The 16997-nt window shown below is 48.4% G+C and overlaps 1 protein-coding gene across 7 annotated transcripts in view; it reads right to left on the minus strand.

The window, feature by feature from the left end:
- Positions 1-827: 827 nt before the first annotated feature.
- Positions 828-16997, minus strand: part of SEPTIN6 (septin 6) — a 68125-nt gene continuing 51955 nt past the window's right edge. For 4 of the 7 annotated variants that reach the window (XM_055338661.1, XM_055338660.1, XM_055338666.1 and 1 more), the window contains 4 exons: positions 15691-15859; positions 12307-12439; positions 10760-10950; positions 1810-3783 (listed from right to left, as the gene is read on the minus strand). In XM_055338661.1, the coding sequence (XP_055194636.1) occupies positions 3759-3783; positions 10760-10950; positions 12307-12439; positions 15691-15859 (518 nt within the window). In that variant the 3' untranslated portion in view covers positions 1810-3758. The other 3 variants (XM_055338664.1, XM_055338663.1, XM_055338662.1) reach the window with 3 other exon arrangements.

Here is a 16997-nt window from a genome sequence, read left to right on the forward strand (position 1 = left end):
TTTTTTAAAATATTTATTTATTTATTATAGTCACGGGGAGAGAGAGAGAGAGAGAGAGAGAGAGAGAGAGGCAGAGACACAGGAGGGAGAAGCAGGCCCCATGCAGGGAACCCGACGCGAGACTCGATCCCGGGACTCCAGGATCGCGCCCTGGGACAAAGGCAGGCGCTAAACCGCTGAGCCACCCAGGGATTCCATATTTTCAAGTCTTTTTTTTTTAATTTATTTATGATAGCTACAGAGAGAGAGAGAGAGAGAGAGGGAGAGACACAGGCAGAGGGAGAAGCAGGCTCCATGCACCGGGAGCCCGACGTGGGATTCGATCCCGGGTCTCCAGGATCGCGCCCTGGGCCAAAGGCAGGCGCCAAACCGCTGCGCCACCCAGGGATCCCCATATTTTCAAGTCTTAATGGACAGTCAGGTTCATGAATTTCCGGGCCGCTCCCATCACAGGATTGAATGAAAGATGACATGCAGTGCAGAGTTCTTTTCCTTCAGTAACTAAAACTCACCAGAATCTTGCTTGGTAGGATCTGGAACTCCACTTCCTCCACCTTTTACCCTAGATGATAATCAGCTCAATGCATCAGTTAAATACATGCTAATGAAGGAAAAGTAGGACTTCCTGCTCACCCCCACACTGCCCATGGGAATTGCAGGCCCAAATGGAGAGGGGGGCACAAAGTAGCCCACCTACGAAGTTTGTGTATGGGCTTGCCTCCCTGAGCCTCTTCAGTCACCCACGTGGAAGGCAGCTACCCACTCCTCCTGGGGCAAACCGTGGTGGAATACTTCACCTGACGATTTAAGATCAGATCACACAACCATTGAGCATTTCTTTGAATTTTATTGAAAATTGACATGGACATTAGAAAGGTATCAAGCTAAACAGTGCTGGTTTTGGGATGTTTCTCCTGGCGAATGAAAGCCCCAGAGGGGCAGGGACCGGTCACATTTCTGAACAAAAAGAACAAAGGAGAAGAAAGGAAAAACAAACACAGATTCTGGAAAACATGCAAAGAGGCTCTCTCAGGAGATGCCAGGACAGTGGAATGGCAATGGTTGTAGGGATGTACGGTAATGAGCACACTCACACGGATTTTGATGCAAGTTAAGCCAATGAATTCAACTCAGATTGATCAACATGAAAGCTCTCCTTGCCAATCCCAGATTGTGCAGAAACCTCTCTCAAAACCCCAACTGGCCCTGGAGGGTTAAATGGAGTAATTTCGCTTACTAAGCTTAAACCCCCTCCTGCCTTTCTCTTCCCCACCTGAGTGTGAGTGGATCCATTTTCCCCCTTGCTGGGGGCAGGGTGGTCTGCAGAAGGCCCGTGAATGCTGAAGACTGGACTGTCGCTTGACTTTCTCTTCCATACTCAGAAATGTTTAATAGTGGCTGTAGACTGTCAACTGGAGAATCGGTGTTTAAAAAGGAAAATTGAAAAACGTGGACAACACTTCCACACCCACAGCTGAGGTCCTCCTGCCCCAGTCACTTACACTTGGGTGAGTCGTCCTGCAGTTGTCTCTCTGAGGTTACATTTGGTCCATTCTCCAGCTTGGAAGGTTCTTTTCCTGCCTTGGTTAGGTCAGGACAAGACATTTTCATTGAAAATACCATGTAAGCCAGGAGAGAGCTTCTTGCCTGGACACAGGACCACATGAACACCTGTTGAGTGTGTGGTGTGAGTATGTGCGCAGTTTGAGGGGAGGGGATTGGGTAGTTTCTGGTTTGAGACAATATAATGGCAGTCTTCTCCTTTAGACTTAGTGCAGCTGCTGAAGACAAGATTAAAAAAAGCTGGAGAGGGAGAGAGAAAGAGAAAGAAAACAGGAAATTAGCCAAAGAAAAAGGACATTCAAAGAAAGACAAGGCAAGGGGAGTGGGCAGCGTTAAGGTAGCACAGATTATACTCTTGAAGAAGACAGGTTAGAAATGGAGTCACGGATGGACCATAACCACTTGGAACTCGGCTGAGAAGGTTTTAAGAACACCACACACCGGTTGAAGCTTCTTGTTTTAATGGAAAACAGCCCCATGTGAATGCCAGATGATTAAAACCAAAACCAAAAGTGATCTGCACTGCAGCAAGGAAAAGCAAAGTTCTCGGCTTAAAACAAATGGCATGTGAGTGTATGTGATCACATATGGGGATTTTTCAGGAAAGCCTTTCCATTCCAGTCTGGGAAAATTAAAAGCGCAGACCATTTCTGATGACTGGATGTGTTTCACCACAAGTTAACAAAGTACTCAGGGTATTTTAAAAAAATAACAATTGTACTGATTAAAAACTTTCTTCACTGAATGGGGGGGGACACCCCCTTTCCGTCGACAGTGAGAAAAGCTACCCAGGAAAATAACTATTTTAATCCTTTTAATCAACTTTCTAAAGGCCTTATGTTTACTCACAGGTTAGACTTTTTTGTTTAGCAAACTTCCTTGATTACAAGGATCATGTAGGGCACCTGTTGAACATTCACAGGCCTGGGCCCCATTCCAGACTTCCAGGAAAACTGACCAGCCAACAGGCGCCGTCAGCAGAAACGCTCAGTTCAGGAGCTGGCCTGGAGTCCTCTGCTTTGTCCGCTCCTACCCACTCCATCCTCAGATATTTTTCTATGGGGGGAAAAAAACCCTCAAAGGCCCTGCAACACTAACTATTCATTTTCTCTGAACATCAAAGGACCTTGGTATCCAGCACCATATAGGAGAGGTTGAATCCATTTGTGAAACGGATCCAGAGTCAGGGGGACACTGAATTTCGCCTGGCTTCTGCCGCCAAGCAGCACTGGGACATATTGCAAGTCCCTCGACTTCTCCAGGTCTGTTTCCTTTGGGTTGCGTCTGACAGACCAAAATTTCTCCCTTGACACGAAATTCCTGCTTGGTCTCTGAAGTTTTCCCAAAGGCCGGGGGGCAGTCTGCTACTTAAGAAGTTTTCAGAGCTCCTCAGGCCTCAAGCAGTTAATGTGTAAACAAATGCAAATGAGGGCCCTATTATTTGTGATGCAAATAATAACCAAGGGAAAAGGAGATCAGCTGGTCGTTTAAGTTTGAGATTCTTAGGAAAGCTGTAAAACTGGACGGAGAGGCAGCAAAGCAGCAAATAAGATGCCTTTCCCAAGGAGACGTGACAGCCCTAATTTAGCATCTCTCAGAGCTACTGGCTGAGTATTCACGTTTTTGTTTTGTTTGGAACCTCCAAGCATGGGGTCTCCTAAAATGCTCCACTGTGAGACTTGGATTTTTCTCAAGAAGCTAGTGTATACTTCAAACTTGCCTCTGGCCACTAACCAATCAGTGACTCACCCCACAATACCCATCAAAACTGCACTCTTGCTCTGCCAACAAGAAAATATAAAGGGTGTGTGTACGTTTGCTTTTTGTTTGCTCTACTTTACCACTTCCTTTTATTTATTATCTATTATGGAAGAGAGAGGGAAACCCCTCCCTCCCCATTCTCAATGCTTCAAAAAGCCCTGAAAATTTGGCACAGCCAGGTTTAACTGTGTGTTTTGGAAAATAAAAAGAAAAAAAGGCGATCAAAAAAAAAAAAGAGAGAGAGAGAAGGGTCATGATCAGTGCCAGTGGACTCGGAGGCAGAACTCAGAAGAGGTGGGACTCCAAGTGGAGGTACACAGCAGGGACAGGGGTGGGGGCTGCTGCCTGGCACCCCAAAGGAAAGCTGTCAGTTAAAATCAGAACCTTGGCTTTAAAAGGCTAAATGGAGTCCAGTCCAGCTGTAGCGGGGAATACTATTCAGTACACAGCCATGGATTACTGCAAAGGAAGGGCAGAGAAACGGAGCATTAGCCACACATCATTGCCAGGTGACCTTCAGCTGGCTCGCTTGCTCGCTCTCTCTTTCTTGCTGGCCAAATACCAAAGGCCATCATACCTCGTGGCCCTGACAGTGGAGGGTTCTCTACTTCAAAGGGGTTCCCAAAGCCACCAGCAGATGGGCCCATTATAAAAATTGGGGCTGGAATCTTTTTTAAAATATCACATCCTTAGACTGGAGATAAAGTCAGGGAACCTTCTGAGATGCAACATGTCTTCTTTCCTCCCCAGCCGATTGTCTCACCTCTTCCTATGAGGGGGTGGGGGGGTGGAGGGTGGGGAATGCATGCAAAATATAGATCAAAACTCATCACATGCACCAAATAAACAGACTGGAAGACTCAGTAGAGCAAAAAACTGAAAACGCTGCTTCTCTGGAGTTTTTTTGTTTTTTGTTTTTTTCTATCTCTAATTTCTCTCTTGATCTCATGGAATATCATTGCTTTAAACTTCATCTGTGTGAAGATTAATCCCTAATTTATGTCTCCCTGGTTAACACTGCTTCTTTGACCACCCAGTTTGGCAGCTTCCAACGTGAACCTGCTCCTGGGCCCTGCCAGACTGGGATGGTGCAGAGCCCTAAGGGAGGTTATAGGGATAGTGAGGCACTGCAGAAGAGTTCCAGAAGTCTATCATTGAAGACACTAGGCTGGTAATAATATTCAGGTTTATTCTCCCCTCTGCATTTGTAGGGTACCCAGAATTATAGAGAGCAGAAATGTATGCCATTTTCTTCAGCAATCATGCTTTCTGGAAAGGGCTTGGCGTAAATAAACTCGTTCTGGACTTCTAACACAACTTTAGTGCACTTACTTAGAGCAACTCAAAACTGGGAAAGACTGGGCTGAGAGGCCAGAAGAAAAAGGCATCAGAGTGTCTCCTTTTGGAGCCCTCTCAGAAGGGGCCAGGCTCCCGTTGGGGGTTGGGGGTGCTCAAGGAAGCCCAGGGCTTGGACAGTAACGGGACTGATCATCGCTTACCCAGCCCTGGTGGAGGCAGATACTTCAGGGAACCAAGCACCAATCAGAATTGGAACAGGGGAGCTGATGGTGGAGACTAGCGGATGGGACCCTTGAACATGTTAGGGTCTGGCAAAGATGGTGGGGAAGGGGTTGGTGGAGTTGGGGGGGAGGTTGGCAGGTTGGGGGGGTGGGGCAACAGGAGGGGGACTGGGATGCACAAGCCATCTCTGAGCCATGTGACTGCTGGCTTCTTGACCAGAGGCCAGACACCATCCTCAGACCCCCAAGGCTCCTATAAACTTTGGCAGGAAGAGAGGGGAGGGCATGGGCTGTGTGCCCCTTCAGACGTGTTAAGGGGGAGTTAGAGAAAGTGAAGCCCAGCTCTGGTGCGCAGGAAAAGGGCGTCTACAGGAAGCCCAAACTGAAAATGAAAAGAGAATTTGGGTTAATGAATGGATGGATTAATGTACAACAATAACAACAACAGCAACAAAAAGGTTAGAAGAAAATTGTCATGATGACTAATGGATAAATTAGAATACAGCTATGTTAGAATAAGGTCTCATCGCATTGGCTCCTGGGAACATGCTTTCATGCGTGCACCCCCACACACCTCTAAGTGGCAGTAGAGTGGCACGAGCTAAGCAAAATAATTATCAACAGCCCCGAGAATACTGTATCTCTTCTGAATTACTAGGTCCTAACGCCCACCCAGACACTATACAGGAGTCCTGTCACCAAATCTCTGGGGTGCCTCAGGCCACTGGGTAGAAGGCCAGGCTCTCAGCCACGAATTGCCTTGTCCTATAGGGAAAGCAGACAAGGTGGAGGTTTCTCCTCAGTTAGACTCTGGAGCAGCTCCAGTTAGCTAACTGGTACCCCCCTCCCAGGGGCAAGATTGCTTGAGAAGTATCTAGGGATGGCTGAGGGGTCTGCAATAGGGTCCAGACCACAGTTACCTGAACACCTGAACTATGGCAATCCATTATGGGTCTGTGTCCACATAGCACTTTGACTTTTCTCTCATGTAAACTTCATGCCAGGGACATTTACAGAGCAAGTAGCATCAATCTCCATTCAACATAGGAGACCGGGGAACACAGATACCAGCTGACTTTTCCGTGGTCACAGAGAAAGAGTCACAGGGTCAGAGATTGTTTCCCTTGGCTGTTTGATCAAGACTCTTTCCATCACTCCTTGCCTGTGTTTCTAAGCCTCTGTTTATTGCCCAAAGAATACATCTATCTCATTAAATCAAGGCTGTTAGATGTCTAGGGGGGCTGTTACAAGCACATGCATATGGGAGTATGTTTGAACATTGAGTCACTTCCTCAGACCGAATACATCCATACAGCTCTCCACACATGCACCTCTTTTCTCCTCTCTCTCTCTCTCTCTCTCTCTCTCTCTCTCTCTCTCTCGTAAATAGCCATTTATGCTAGGAATTAGGAGTTCTGCATTCTTGTTCCAGTTCTGCCACTAACTTGCTGTGTGACCCCTGGTAAGTCTCCGAAATTCCCCACTCCTTCATTCGCTCATTGGCAAACTGAAGATGATTACCTTCTGCTCTACCTCACAGGACTGTTGTAAGGTGAAAGTTATATGTCATCTGGGGAAACCCTTTGAAAAGCATTAAAATGCCATATGAATGCTCACCTCTTACTTTAGTCTTTGTCTACTTTCCCCGGGAAGAGAGACTTAAACAACCCGGTGATGGCCTATATTCTGGGCTGTGTCGGAAGGTGGACCTATTTTGGCACATGTATACTGTCCACATACTGTGCACACCTCCCTAAGAGCCAAGGGGCCAATAACCATTGAGACATAGTAGCCACAACTGTGTAGGATCCCAGGGGAATTTCTCTTATAATTGCAGAGTGCGGGCCCCTAGCGCCTCCAGCAATTTCAAAACCCACTGAGGAACAGCAGGCCTCCCCTCAGCCCACACTCCAGTTAATGAGGCCTGGCCTTTGTGATCTGTGCCTGGAATGAGGGTTTTGGGGAGGGGACAGGCTGCCTCTGTGGCTTTCAGATCCCTTGGAGCCTCCCTCCCTTATTTGGTTTGGAACTGCTCTTGCGGTCCGCTGGGGGAAAAGCCTGCCAGGAAAAGCCAACCTCCTTGGAGTTGGGGTTGGCTGTTCCCACTGTTGGCCAATTGCCTCTCACTTGTACAGCATGGCTTTAATTATAGTTTTGCCAGAATTCATTTTCATAATGGCTACTAACAAGGATTTACTCGGGGAAACCTGAACCAAATTGTGTCAAGCCATGTGCACTGCAAGCTGAATCAACTGAAATCTAACCTCCCAGGATACATCTTTCTTGTGGTCCTTACTGAACATGGGCGAACAAACGAACTGAATTCCTACAAGTGCCAGACACTTCGCTAGGCATGAGAGTCGGCAGTAGACTGATGCTCTAGAAATTCAAAGTCTCCCCAAATGGAGATCTCCAGTTTAATTCCCGTCAACTAACAGGGGCTCCACCACTTGCCTTCAAGCCAGACAGTATATCATTTCATTGTTCTTTTAGGGTTATTTCCTTTGGCCCAATTTCAGGGGCCTTACGTTTCAGAAGCCTCTGTGGACTTCCTCTTAGAGATTTGCTTGAAAGTAGGATGTTCTGCCAGCTGCCCGAAGTCCCCAGAGCAATAGCTACAGCAATCAGTTTGGCGACTAAACAGCAGGCTCTCTATTTAAATCATAAACTACATTGGTGAGTGGGGAGAAGTCTTCTCAGTATTTTATATTCCCAGATCCAAACAAACCAAACATAAAAGGCATTTATGAGACAACCAGGGTATTCGGAGCACTGGCTAGAAATTTTATGTTAACAAATTGTTAATTTTGTAGGTGTGCTAATGGTGGTGTTGTTATGTTTTTTTTAAGAGTCATTATCTCTTAGAGATTCCTGCTAAAGTATCTACAGATGAAAAGATACAGCTTTTGCTTTACAATAATCCAGCAGGTTTGGGATAATAGATGAGATGGCATTGGCCATATGTTGACAGTTGTCTGGGGGCTGGGTCGTGGGCACATGGGGTTTCATTATACCATCTTCTCTCTTGTTCCTGTTTAGAAGTTTCTATGGTAAGGTTTAAAAAATAGCAATAAACCTAATTATGTTCCTAATTATGTTCCCTCCCTACTCACTGAGTCTAAAAGAACAGATAGAAGGTGCTTAATCATTGGTATAATCAACCTATAAACTATTACAAGCTGCTTTCACTTTTATTATAGTTTTTGGGGGAGGCACACAGCGAAAGGAAATTTGAGAATTTGAACCCCTTGGATAAGAAATAGCCACCAGAGGGAAATAGAGAAGCAACTTTCCATTGACTTGGAACATTCCCAAACCTGGGGGTCAAGGCCACTCTGACATCGTAAGACAGACTTGCAAGCCCAGTGATTTCCCTCATCGCTACACGTTAGTTAATTTTGAAAGCAATGATTAAGGCATGAGATACTGATCACAGGATCTACCTATGCTACTTAACTGTTCTAGCAGCAAGTCTGAAAACACTCCACTTTTCATCATGCAGGCAAACATTCCACATGTACACTTAGACTACAGCAAACTATTTCTTAATACTGTCAGTCACAAGAGCTAGGAGAGTGAAGCACTTTTTTTCGTGATTAGATATTTGTGTTGGGTGGGGGGCGGGATTTGGAGAGATGTGTTCTAGAAGCCACCGCCAGTTCTATTTAGAGTTAATAAAGCTTACCAGGACCCAGGGTCTCATGCAGCATGCAGCAAACAGCAGAGTTAACTGTAAAACAGTAAGAGCTGATGAAGATGGAGTGAGCTTGAGGAGAAATCCAATATTATGAGTTGACACAAACAACGACGGTTAGCGATCAAAGGAAACAAGGAAGAGAGGGTGGGGGAGAGGGACAGTGGGCTGGTAGGGACCCCTAAAACACCGGTACACTCTTAATCTCTTTAAAGGCAGCCAAAGGAAGTTCTCAATGTGTGACTCCATTAGATCCAACCACCATCTTTTAAGAGTAAGTGCCTACTACCCCCACTTCTGCCCTTAAAACCTACCCCCGCCATCATCACCATGGGACCCGAGTGGCACAGATGTAAAGAAGGGTTTTCCAGAAGTTAGCCAACTTTTCATGGAATTACAGAAGCAGCCCAGGCCTGGGGCCACTTATATATCTGGAAGGAAGGAAGAGGACAGTCTATTTTGTCAGAACCTAGTCACTAATATGAGGTGCCACATGCCAGCAAGGCCTTCACCCATCTCAGAGTTGGGAAAGGTGCTGTCACCAATCCCAAATATTCCTGGAGACTGGAGAGACATGTCTCCCTATGTAGGGTCTTCTGCCTGGAGTGGGAGAGGGGAGATCAGTTCATGTGAGACAACTAAGAGAGAGCCTGGTCTGGGAGGAACTTCCACTGAACATCTGAGTAGGGAATATTTATAGTTTAGTGTCAGTGGGGTTCAAACAAAGGAATCTTCTAATTCCTGCAAGCAGGCTGTGAGGCTGCCCTAGGGATTGAGTTAATAAATACCACAGGCCAAGAAGGCAACAGGTTAGAGCGAGGAGACAAATTTAGCTTTTTCTGACCTTAAAAATAGGAACCCTTTCCTGCAGGTGCAACTAACACACAAGGCCCAATCAGTTAATATACAGTATGTCCAAAGAGGCTTTTTTTTCTGACTAGTTAAACTTTATCCATCAGGTAACACCAAATCAAGGTCATGAGTGAGTGAATCTGACACAGAGTGTGGTGACTCGGTAACAAAAATCTGTGGACTAATGGGTGAACGTGTTCAAATTACACTTTTGAATAAGTGGATCGCAAAATCGAGTGCCTTCAAATATTAACTGTCGTACTGTTGTACAGAAGTCACTGTCTCATTCCTAAGTGATCAGCCAGGCCCAGAGGAAAGGAGGATGTTTCCCTCCTTCTGGCAGATATCCAGGGACAGGTGGCTGAGAACAAAAGGTATCGACCACGGGTACTTTTTGGATCCTCAGGCCCCTTGGGTAAGGACATGGCCCAACACTCCATGTGAGGGCCCAAGTCTCGTGGCACAAGCAACTCCAGCATAAGGGACTCCGGCATGGTTTCCTGGCGCTGCCCAGGTCCCACCAGAAATCCTTTCCTCTCCTCTGGTTCCAGGACGATGGATGGGGAGCTCCAGCCAGCAAAGCCTGCAGTCAGCTCAGGGTTATGGACCCACACGTAAGCAGGAGCCCCTGCTCTCCTGCCTTACCACACACCAGGGGAGATAGAGAGACAGACTGCGCCATCACTGCCCAGCTTAAGGATGGGGCACGTGGAGTCTACTAGCATCTGGGGGCTCCCCAGCAAGCTCTCAGCACCTCAGGCCAGGAGCAGCCAAGAGAGAGGGATGGCATAGGGTGGGAGAACTGGACTGGGCTGCAGCTAAGTGAGAAAATGGGGCTGGGGGGCTTCAGGCATGGGGAGGTGAACCCCTCAAACACAGGACAAACAAGGCGGTCTGTGAGCCAGATCAGCGCCAACCTCTCGGGGAGGAAGAGGGTGCCCAGAGGCTTCCGCTTGAGGTGCCCTCTCTCCTCTACCCTCTAGGGGGGTCCCTCTTCTCATTCACCTCTTTCTTACAACACTACAGATTTCATGGTTTCCTCCTTGCTTGCTCCCCTCCCACATTCCACATTCCATTTGCCTGTCTTCTATCCCTCCCTCTCCTCCTACCTGGAGCTTGCAGGGCTTTCCCAAAAGCAAAGCAGAGGGGCTGGGCCCCTGGGGACTACAGCCCTCCCCTATTCTCACCTCCCCCAACTCAGGGGACACAAAGACCAGTTACAGGGACCCAAACGCATTTGTCAGTCTATGGGTCACCTCTGGCCACTACCCCCCAGCATGAGGCCTCCACCGGAGTCTCCAGGCCCTGCACTTGAGGGGATGAGCAGGAGGAGGAAGGAGTCACAGGCCCAGAGCAGCCTACCACTTACTTTTTCTTCTCTTTGTCCCTTTTCAGAGTCTGTGAGCCTCCAGCCTGCGAGCCCTGGGACTGGAGCAGCTCAGCTGCTGTCTTTCTCTGTTTGAAGGCGTTCACTTCATCGTCCAGGGATTTCTTCTTATCCTCCAGCTTCTTCTTCTCATCCTGGTGTAGTTTCTTCAGGCGGTCAAACTTCTCATGCAGCTGGCAGGGGAGCACAGGGAGTCTGAGGAGTGTCCCCTGGGAACAGCTCCTCAAGGAACCAAGCCCAGGGTGAGTGGGGACCGGCAGGGTTGCCATCCTGCAGGACTGGGGGACCTGAGGAGACATTTCTGCCAAGGACTGCCCCGATGGCACCAGGGCACCATGGTCTGGGGAAGTCCCTTCTCCTGTCACTTCACCTCCACATTTCTGCTCTTGAATGTAGTCACAGAACTGTTATTAATGAATAGCAATTAATAATTAGCATCAAGACATGTTCTGTGATTCTCTGTGTTTTATGAGGAAACAGGAGGTCAGAAAAGTTAAGGAATTTGTCCAAGGTTAATCCATTCTTTAGAGGATTATATAGCGAGATCGCCCAATGTGAGTGGGGCCCCTGCCTTTCCTTACCCCCTCCGGTCAAGGAGGATCACCATGGGTTGCAGAGAAAACCTCAGCAATGCCAAAGCTGGTCAAAGGAAATACTTGTCCTCAGACATGGAAGGAGATAAAAGAGTTTTATAAAATGGAATGAGGGCAGAGACCTCAGCTTTGACCAAGGGGAGACTCAGCTAGCCCTGAATAGAACCAGACACCCAAAGGAGAACAGTACAAATGCTCTGGCACGCCAGAGTATTTCTTTTGAGGATTCTGGAGAGAATTTAGGATTCCATAGCACTCGAAGCATACCATGTACCATGTAGGAGGTCAGGGCTCCAGGTCTTACAGGTATTTGGGACTTAGTAAGGGGTGGTGGATGACAAGCCTGCTGTCTAGACCAGCTTTTTACTAGTCCCTTGGGGTACGGTGGTGGTCAGTTGCTCTAACCTAGTTTTTGTCTGCCGGCCTTTCATTCATTTATCTTTGAGATCCTCTCACCTCTCCTCCAAACGTACTGGGTGGCATTTTCTTTTGGAAAGGGAAACTGAAAAAAAAAATCCAATATCCATGCCACAGACTCTGGTCTTGACTCCTGAGCAGTATCACCCAACAGAACTTTCTACGGTGATGAAAATGTTCTATATCTGTGCTGTCCAATAGGACACACAGTAGTTGCAGGACAACTTAGCATGTGGCTAATGGGACTGGGGGACTGAGTTTTAAATTTTATTTAATTTAAATTCATTTAAATGTAAGTAGCGTGGCTACCATTTGGGAGAGGGCGGCTCTAGAGAATAAAGTAACCACCTGGCCTTGGGGAATGAGGGATGAAGAAGACACAGATCTTGCTGCGGCCTTCCCTTGGTACCAGCCAAGCAGGGCTGCAGATGCCTCGCCCCATTCCTGCCTGGGAGCTGCAGGGCTCTGCCCAAGCTCAGCCCGTCTTCCTGCCTGTTGGGCAGTCAGGGTCACATTTACCTCTTTCTCTGCCTCTTTAAGTTCAGCTTCTTTCTCTTTGACTCTCTGGACGAACATCTGTCTCATCTCCTCTTCTTTTTTCTGGAGCTCCCCTAGAAACTCATTCCTTTTGGCCTCATATGTCTCCTGTAAGCTGCAAATATGGTCAGGTTAATTCCCCTGCCTTTAGAATGGCTCCTATTCAATGAAGACTGGCTCCAGTGGTCCTCCTTGGGTTCCACACCACCACCACCATCCTCCTTTTCCCCAATTCTGAGACAGGTGCAAAAACAGAACCACAAAACCGTAGGCAGCTGGCCTGGCATGTGACAGCAGGGTCACAAGGCTGCTTAAGGGGGGGCAGGGCAGCCCTGGTGAACTGACATATTTACAACTGGAAGTGACTCAGAACACCTGTTTCTCTGCCCTGGTGATACAGATGAGGAAAGAGGACCAGAGAGGCAAGGTGATTTGCTCAAGACCACACAGCTAGTTACAGGCAAGGGAGGGACCAGAAGCTGGGTCTCTCATCTCTTAATCTGGGTCCTTCCTCTGCACCGGACCCCCAGGTTCTGGCTCTAAAACTGACCACATTAATGAACTATTTCAAAAAAACACTTGGTGAGATTCCATTGTGTGCTAGGCACAGGACTCAGTGATACTATGCTAGTCATTCAACATCTCAAGCCAACAGCCACTGTGCCCACCATCAAGGAACTCACGGTCTATCTGGGAGATGCCTGAGCCAAGTCTCCCTGCCCCCAACCTCAGGTTTAAAGCAACAGGAGCCAGCCTAGTGAAGAAGAGGAGGAATCATGCTCCAAAGAGGGCAGATGTGGAAGGGCACACATGGAGAGAGGATGATGTACTTGGGGAGCCAGGCAGAGTCCAACATGGCCGGAGATGATCACAGAAGCTGTGGAGTACAGGGAGGTGGGGTTCCTGAGTCTGGCAGGAAAGACTGGGTGTTGGATGCCACATTACAGGCCTGGTCATTTATCCATGGCAGGGTTTCAAGCAGAAGGACTGACTTCATGCAATTTGAAAATGAGAAAGACCACCCTGGCTGTTGCGTGAAGGAGAGACTTCCCAACAATCCAAATAAATGATTGGATCTCTCACTTCCATAAGAAAGCCATAAAAAATAATGAGATCTTGCCATATGCCCCGATATGGATGGAGCTAGGAGGTGTAAGGCTAGGTGAAATAAGTCAGTCCGAGAAAGACAAATGCCATGTAATTTCACTCATAAGTGCAACTTAAGAAACAAACGAACAAAGAAAAAAGAGGCAAACCCAGACCCTTGAATACAGAGAACAAACCGTGGTTGCCAAGGGGGAGGTGGGTGGCACATGAAGGAAACAGGATAAAAAAGAAATGATGGGATCTGAATGTTAAGGGCTGGTAGGGATGAAGGATTTGGGGGAACTTAAAGAATAGTGAGGGAGGCAGGACTCCTAGGACTTGGGGATGCCTGAGTGGCTCTGTGGTTGAGCATCTGCCTTTGGCTCAGGATATGATCCCGGAGTCCTTGGATCGAGTCCCACATCGGGCTCCTGGCAGGAAGCCTGCTTCTGTCTCTGTCTATGTCTCTGCCTCTGTCTATGTCTCTGCCTCTCTATCTGTGTCTCTCATAAATTGGAAGGAATTTCAAATAATTTGAGTGTGTTGGCTTGGGCAATCAGGTGGATGGTGGAATCATGAAATGCAGCAGGGAATGCTGGAAAAGGGGCACGTTTAAAAAGGAAGATGAACTGAAGCTTAGACCCCTGGACTTTTTGAGGTACGTCCTCCGTGGGAAGTCTGAGCGAGAATATCTGGTAGGCTGTTGGAGCAATGGGCTTGGAGCTCAAAAGTAAGATTTTGCGTGGGAGTCATTTCTTTCTAGGTGGGAAGCAGGGCCGATAGCAGAAAGAAGCTGCTGCCAAGAGAACACAGAGTGACAGGAGCAGGGGCCTGAGGAGAGACCCCTGGGGCATACCAACATGTAAAGGAGAAAGCTGAAGAAGAGGAGTCTGCCAATGAGATCCAGAGGGGTAGCGAGAGAGGACTTGAACCAGCCATGCCAGTGCTTAAAAAACCAAAGGCTGAGAGAATTTCAGCAAAGAGGCAGTAGGGAGGAATATCTAACGTCCAGGTGAAATCGGAAAAGATGGGACTCAGAGGCCATCATGGCCAGTCAATGTGATTGTTTCAGAGGCGCAGGGGTGGGGGGCAGGAGCCAGTAAATACAAACAACTCTTTTTCTCACCAGAGCTAAACTTCTTGAAAGAGCAGGGAATGGTGAGGAGGAGGAGCTAAGGGAGCTGTTTCTTCAGGATGTGCATGTTTGCATGCAATAAGGGAAGAAGACTCAGGTAAAGAGGCGTTCAGAATGGAGCAGGAGGAGGGGAGGGGCCTAGAGAGGAACCAGCAGAGGCACACCTCTTCCCCCACAGATGCAGATTAAAGCTATGGGAGGGGAAGGAGAGAGAAAACCGAGGGAGTGCCCACCAGACAGATAAGCACAATTTCCTCCATCCCAGCAGCTCCAGCAGCCCCTGCCCCTGAAGGGGAGCGAGTCCACCCTTCTGGAACCAGGCATCCCTGCAGGACTGGCCATGCTCTGCCCCGAGGCCAACTTCGGGCTCTGAAGCACCCCCCTCCCGTCCTGAGGCCTGACACTTCCTGAGGGGGCACTGAGCTGTAACAAAGAACACCACCTGGTAATTTAAAATGTGGGGCGTATGTCTTGCATCACGCATACAGATCAGACAAGGACACTTGGCAGATGGCTCCTGTGGGCCTAATAAACTGCTTTCGGAGACATGCCTCTCCTCTGAAAGCTTCTCAGATTCGGATTTGAGAAGTATAACAAGGATTAACATCTGGTGGTCAAAACAAAACTTGCACCCGAACTTCGGCACTAAGGACAGCACCTGAAGAGCGCGAAGGTCCCTGAAGGTCCCTGATGTGCGTGTGCAACAACTGTAACCCGGTCCCATCTGGTCCCATCGACTGGGTTTGGTAAGGGGAAGGAGGGGAAGGAGCCGACCGGAAACCTGGCGGGGCAGCCGGAGTCTGGAGAAAAAAGCGGGGCAGAGGACAGGCACAGACTGCCATGCTGCAGAACAAAGCCTCTGGCACAACTGACCGCAGCTGATGCCCGTGTGTGTGTGTGTGTGTGTGTGTGTGTGTGTGTGTGTGTGTGTGGCAGGGAGCCATGGGCCTTGCTGGTCGTCTGGGCCTCCTCCCTGGCCCAGCGCTCACCAAGCCCACTCTGCCACCGCAGAGGGGACAAGTAGAAGGGGCAAGTGACAGCCCTGCTGCTGTAGGCCCCGGCACCTGTGTCTCGCTTCCCTGGGTGATTTCTCCCCAGCAAGCCTTCCCCAGCCACTGGGTGGGCTGGGCTGGCCAGAGGGGTACCTGAAGGGTTTGCTGTCGGGGTCGGTGTCCTTGAAGCCCATCTCCTCCAGCTTGCAGCGGCGGTACAGCTCGTAGTGCCGGCTGTGGGTCTGCTCCCGGAGGTCGTCCATGTTCACCCGGATCAGCATCTCCCGCAGCTTCACGAAGTCGCAGTGGGCCTCGTTCTCCACTGCACAGCAGGGGAGGGGGGATTGAAAGCATACTGAAAGGAGGGCCAGAAGCAGCGGAAATGGATGAATTGAGAGGCCAGATGCCTCACAGCCACATTGCCTTTCCATCTGTGTACATGGAGCCTGTGAATTTGCCTCCTGACTCACTTTTCCACTGAAAACGCACATGGAAAGTTACAGGGCTGACAGTAGTGGAAAACTGCAAGACCATAAAAAATATCTAAGAAAACATTCAGTAGCACCTCAACCCAAATTCACCAATCAGGCAGGCACTCAGGGGAATGTTCGTTTGCTCTTCACCACTTTTAGGCTAATAGCAAATGCACATTCAGCCATCTGTCCAATAAATATTTGCGGCATCTCTGCTCCTGCTATTGTGTGACTCACCGGGAATTCAGAAACGAAGTCATGGAGTCTTGCCCTAAGGAGCTTACAGTGTAGTGGAAGAAAAGATGCAAATAGACAAATATAATACAATGCAAAAATTACCAAAATGGAGGTATATGGCCAAGGTGCAGTGCAAGCTCAGAAGAGGGGAGCCCAAGAAGCACCAGCAGAGTGAAGGCTTCACCAGAGGCAACCCTTAAGATGACTCTTGAGGGAAGAATCAGAATTTATCAGGCAGATCAGCAAATAGCCCACACAAGGTCTCAACAAGGTTAGGCAAGGTTCTATAGCTAGCAAGTTGCAGTTAGGATTGAAATGCAGGCGATCTAAAGGAGAGGCAAAGGATCTGAGCAGGTGCCAGGTCTCCGAAGAATAAAGGGGAAGAACTAGGACATCTATAGATGGCGGTGAGACAAGGAGGGGTGTGGACCAAGGTGTGGCCCATCTGGATGGTAGGTAGTAGCTTCAAAGGAGGTGTTTTTTAGAGGGTGGATAATGGCCTGAAAGCAGCAATGATGACCAGGACAAAGTGGACCTCACTTTCTAGCCTGAATGAACAAGCCTCCCTCCTCAAAAGAGTACAGCAAAGATTTGCATTTGGGCCAGTGGCCAAGAAGGACAGAAATAGACCAAATCATAACAAAGTGGACTTCCAGTTGGAACACAAGGTTGTGAGCAGTGTTCTGGTATGTGCCTCAGCCATGGCTGCGGAGGGGTTGCCTGAGATGACAAACTGGCATAGTCACCCTA

The sequence above is a fragment of the Nyctereutes procyonoides genome, unplaced genomic scaffold (genome assembly GCF_905146905.1).
Source record: "Nyctereutes procyonoides isolate TBG_1078 unplaced genomic scaffold, NYPRO_anot_genome, whole genome shotgun sequence".
Lineage (NCBI taxonomy): Eukaryota > Metazoa > Chordata > Mammalia > Carnivora > Canidae > Nyctereutes > Nyctereutes procyonoides.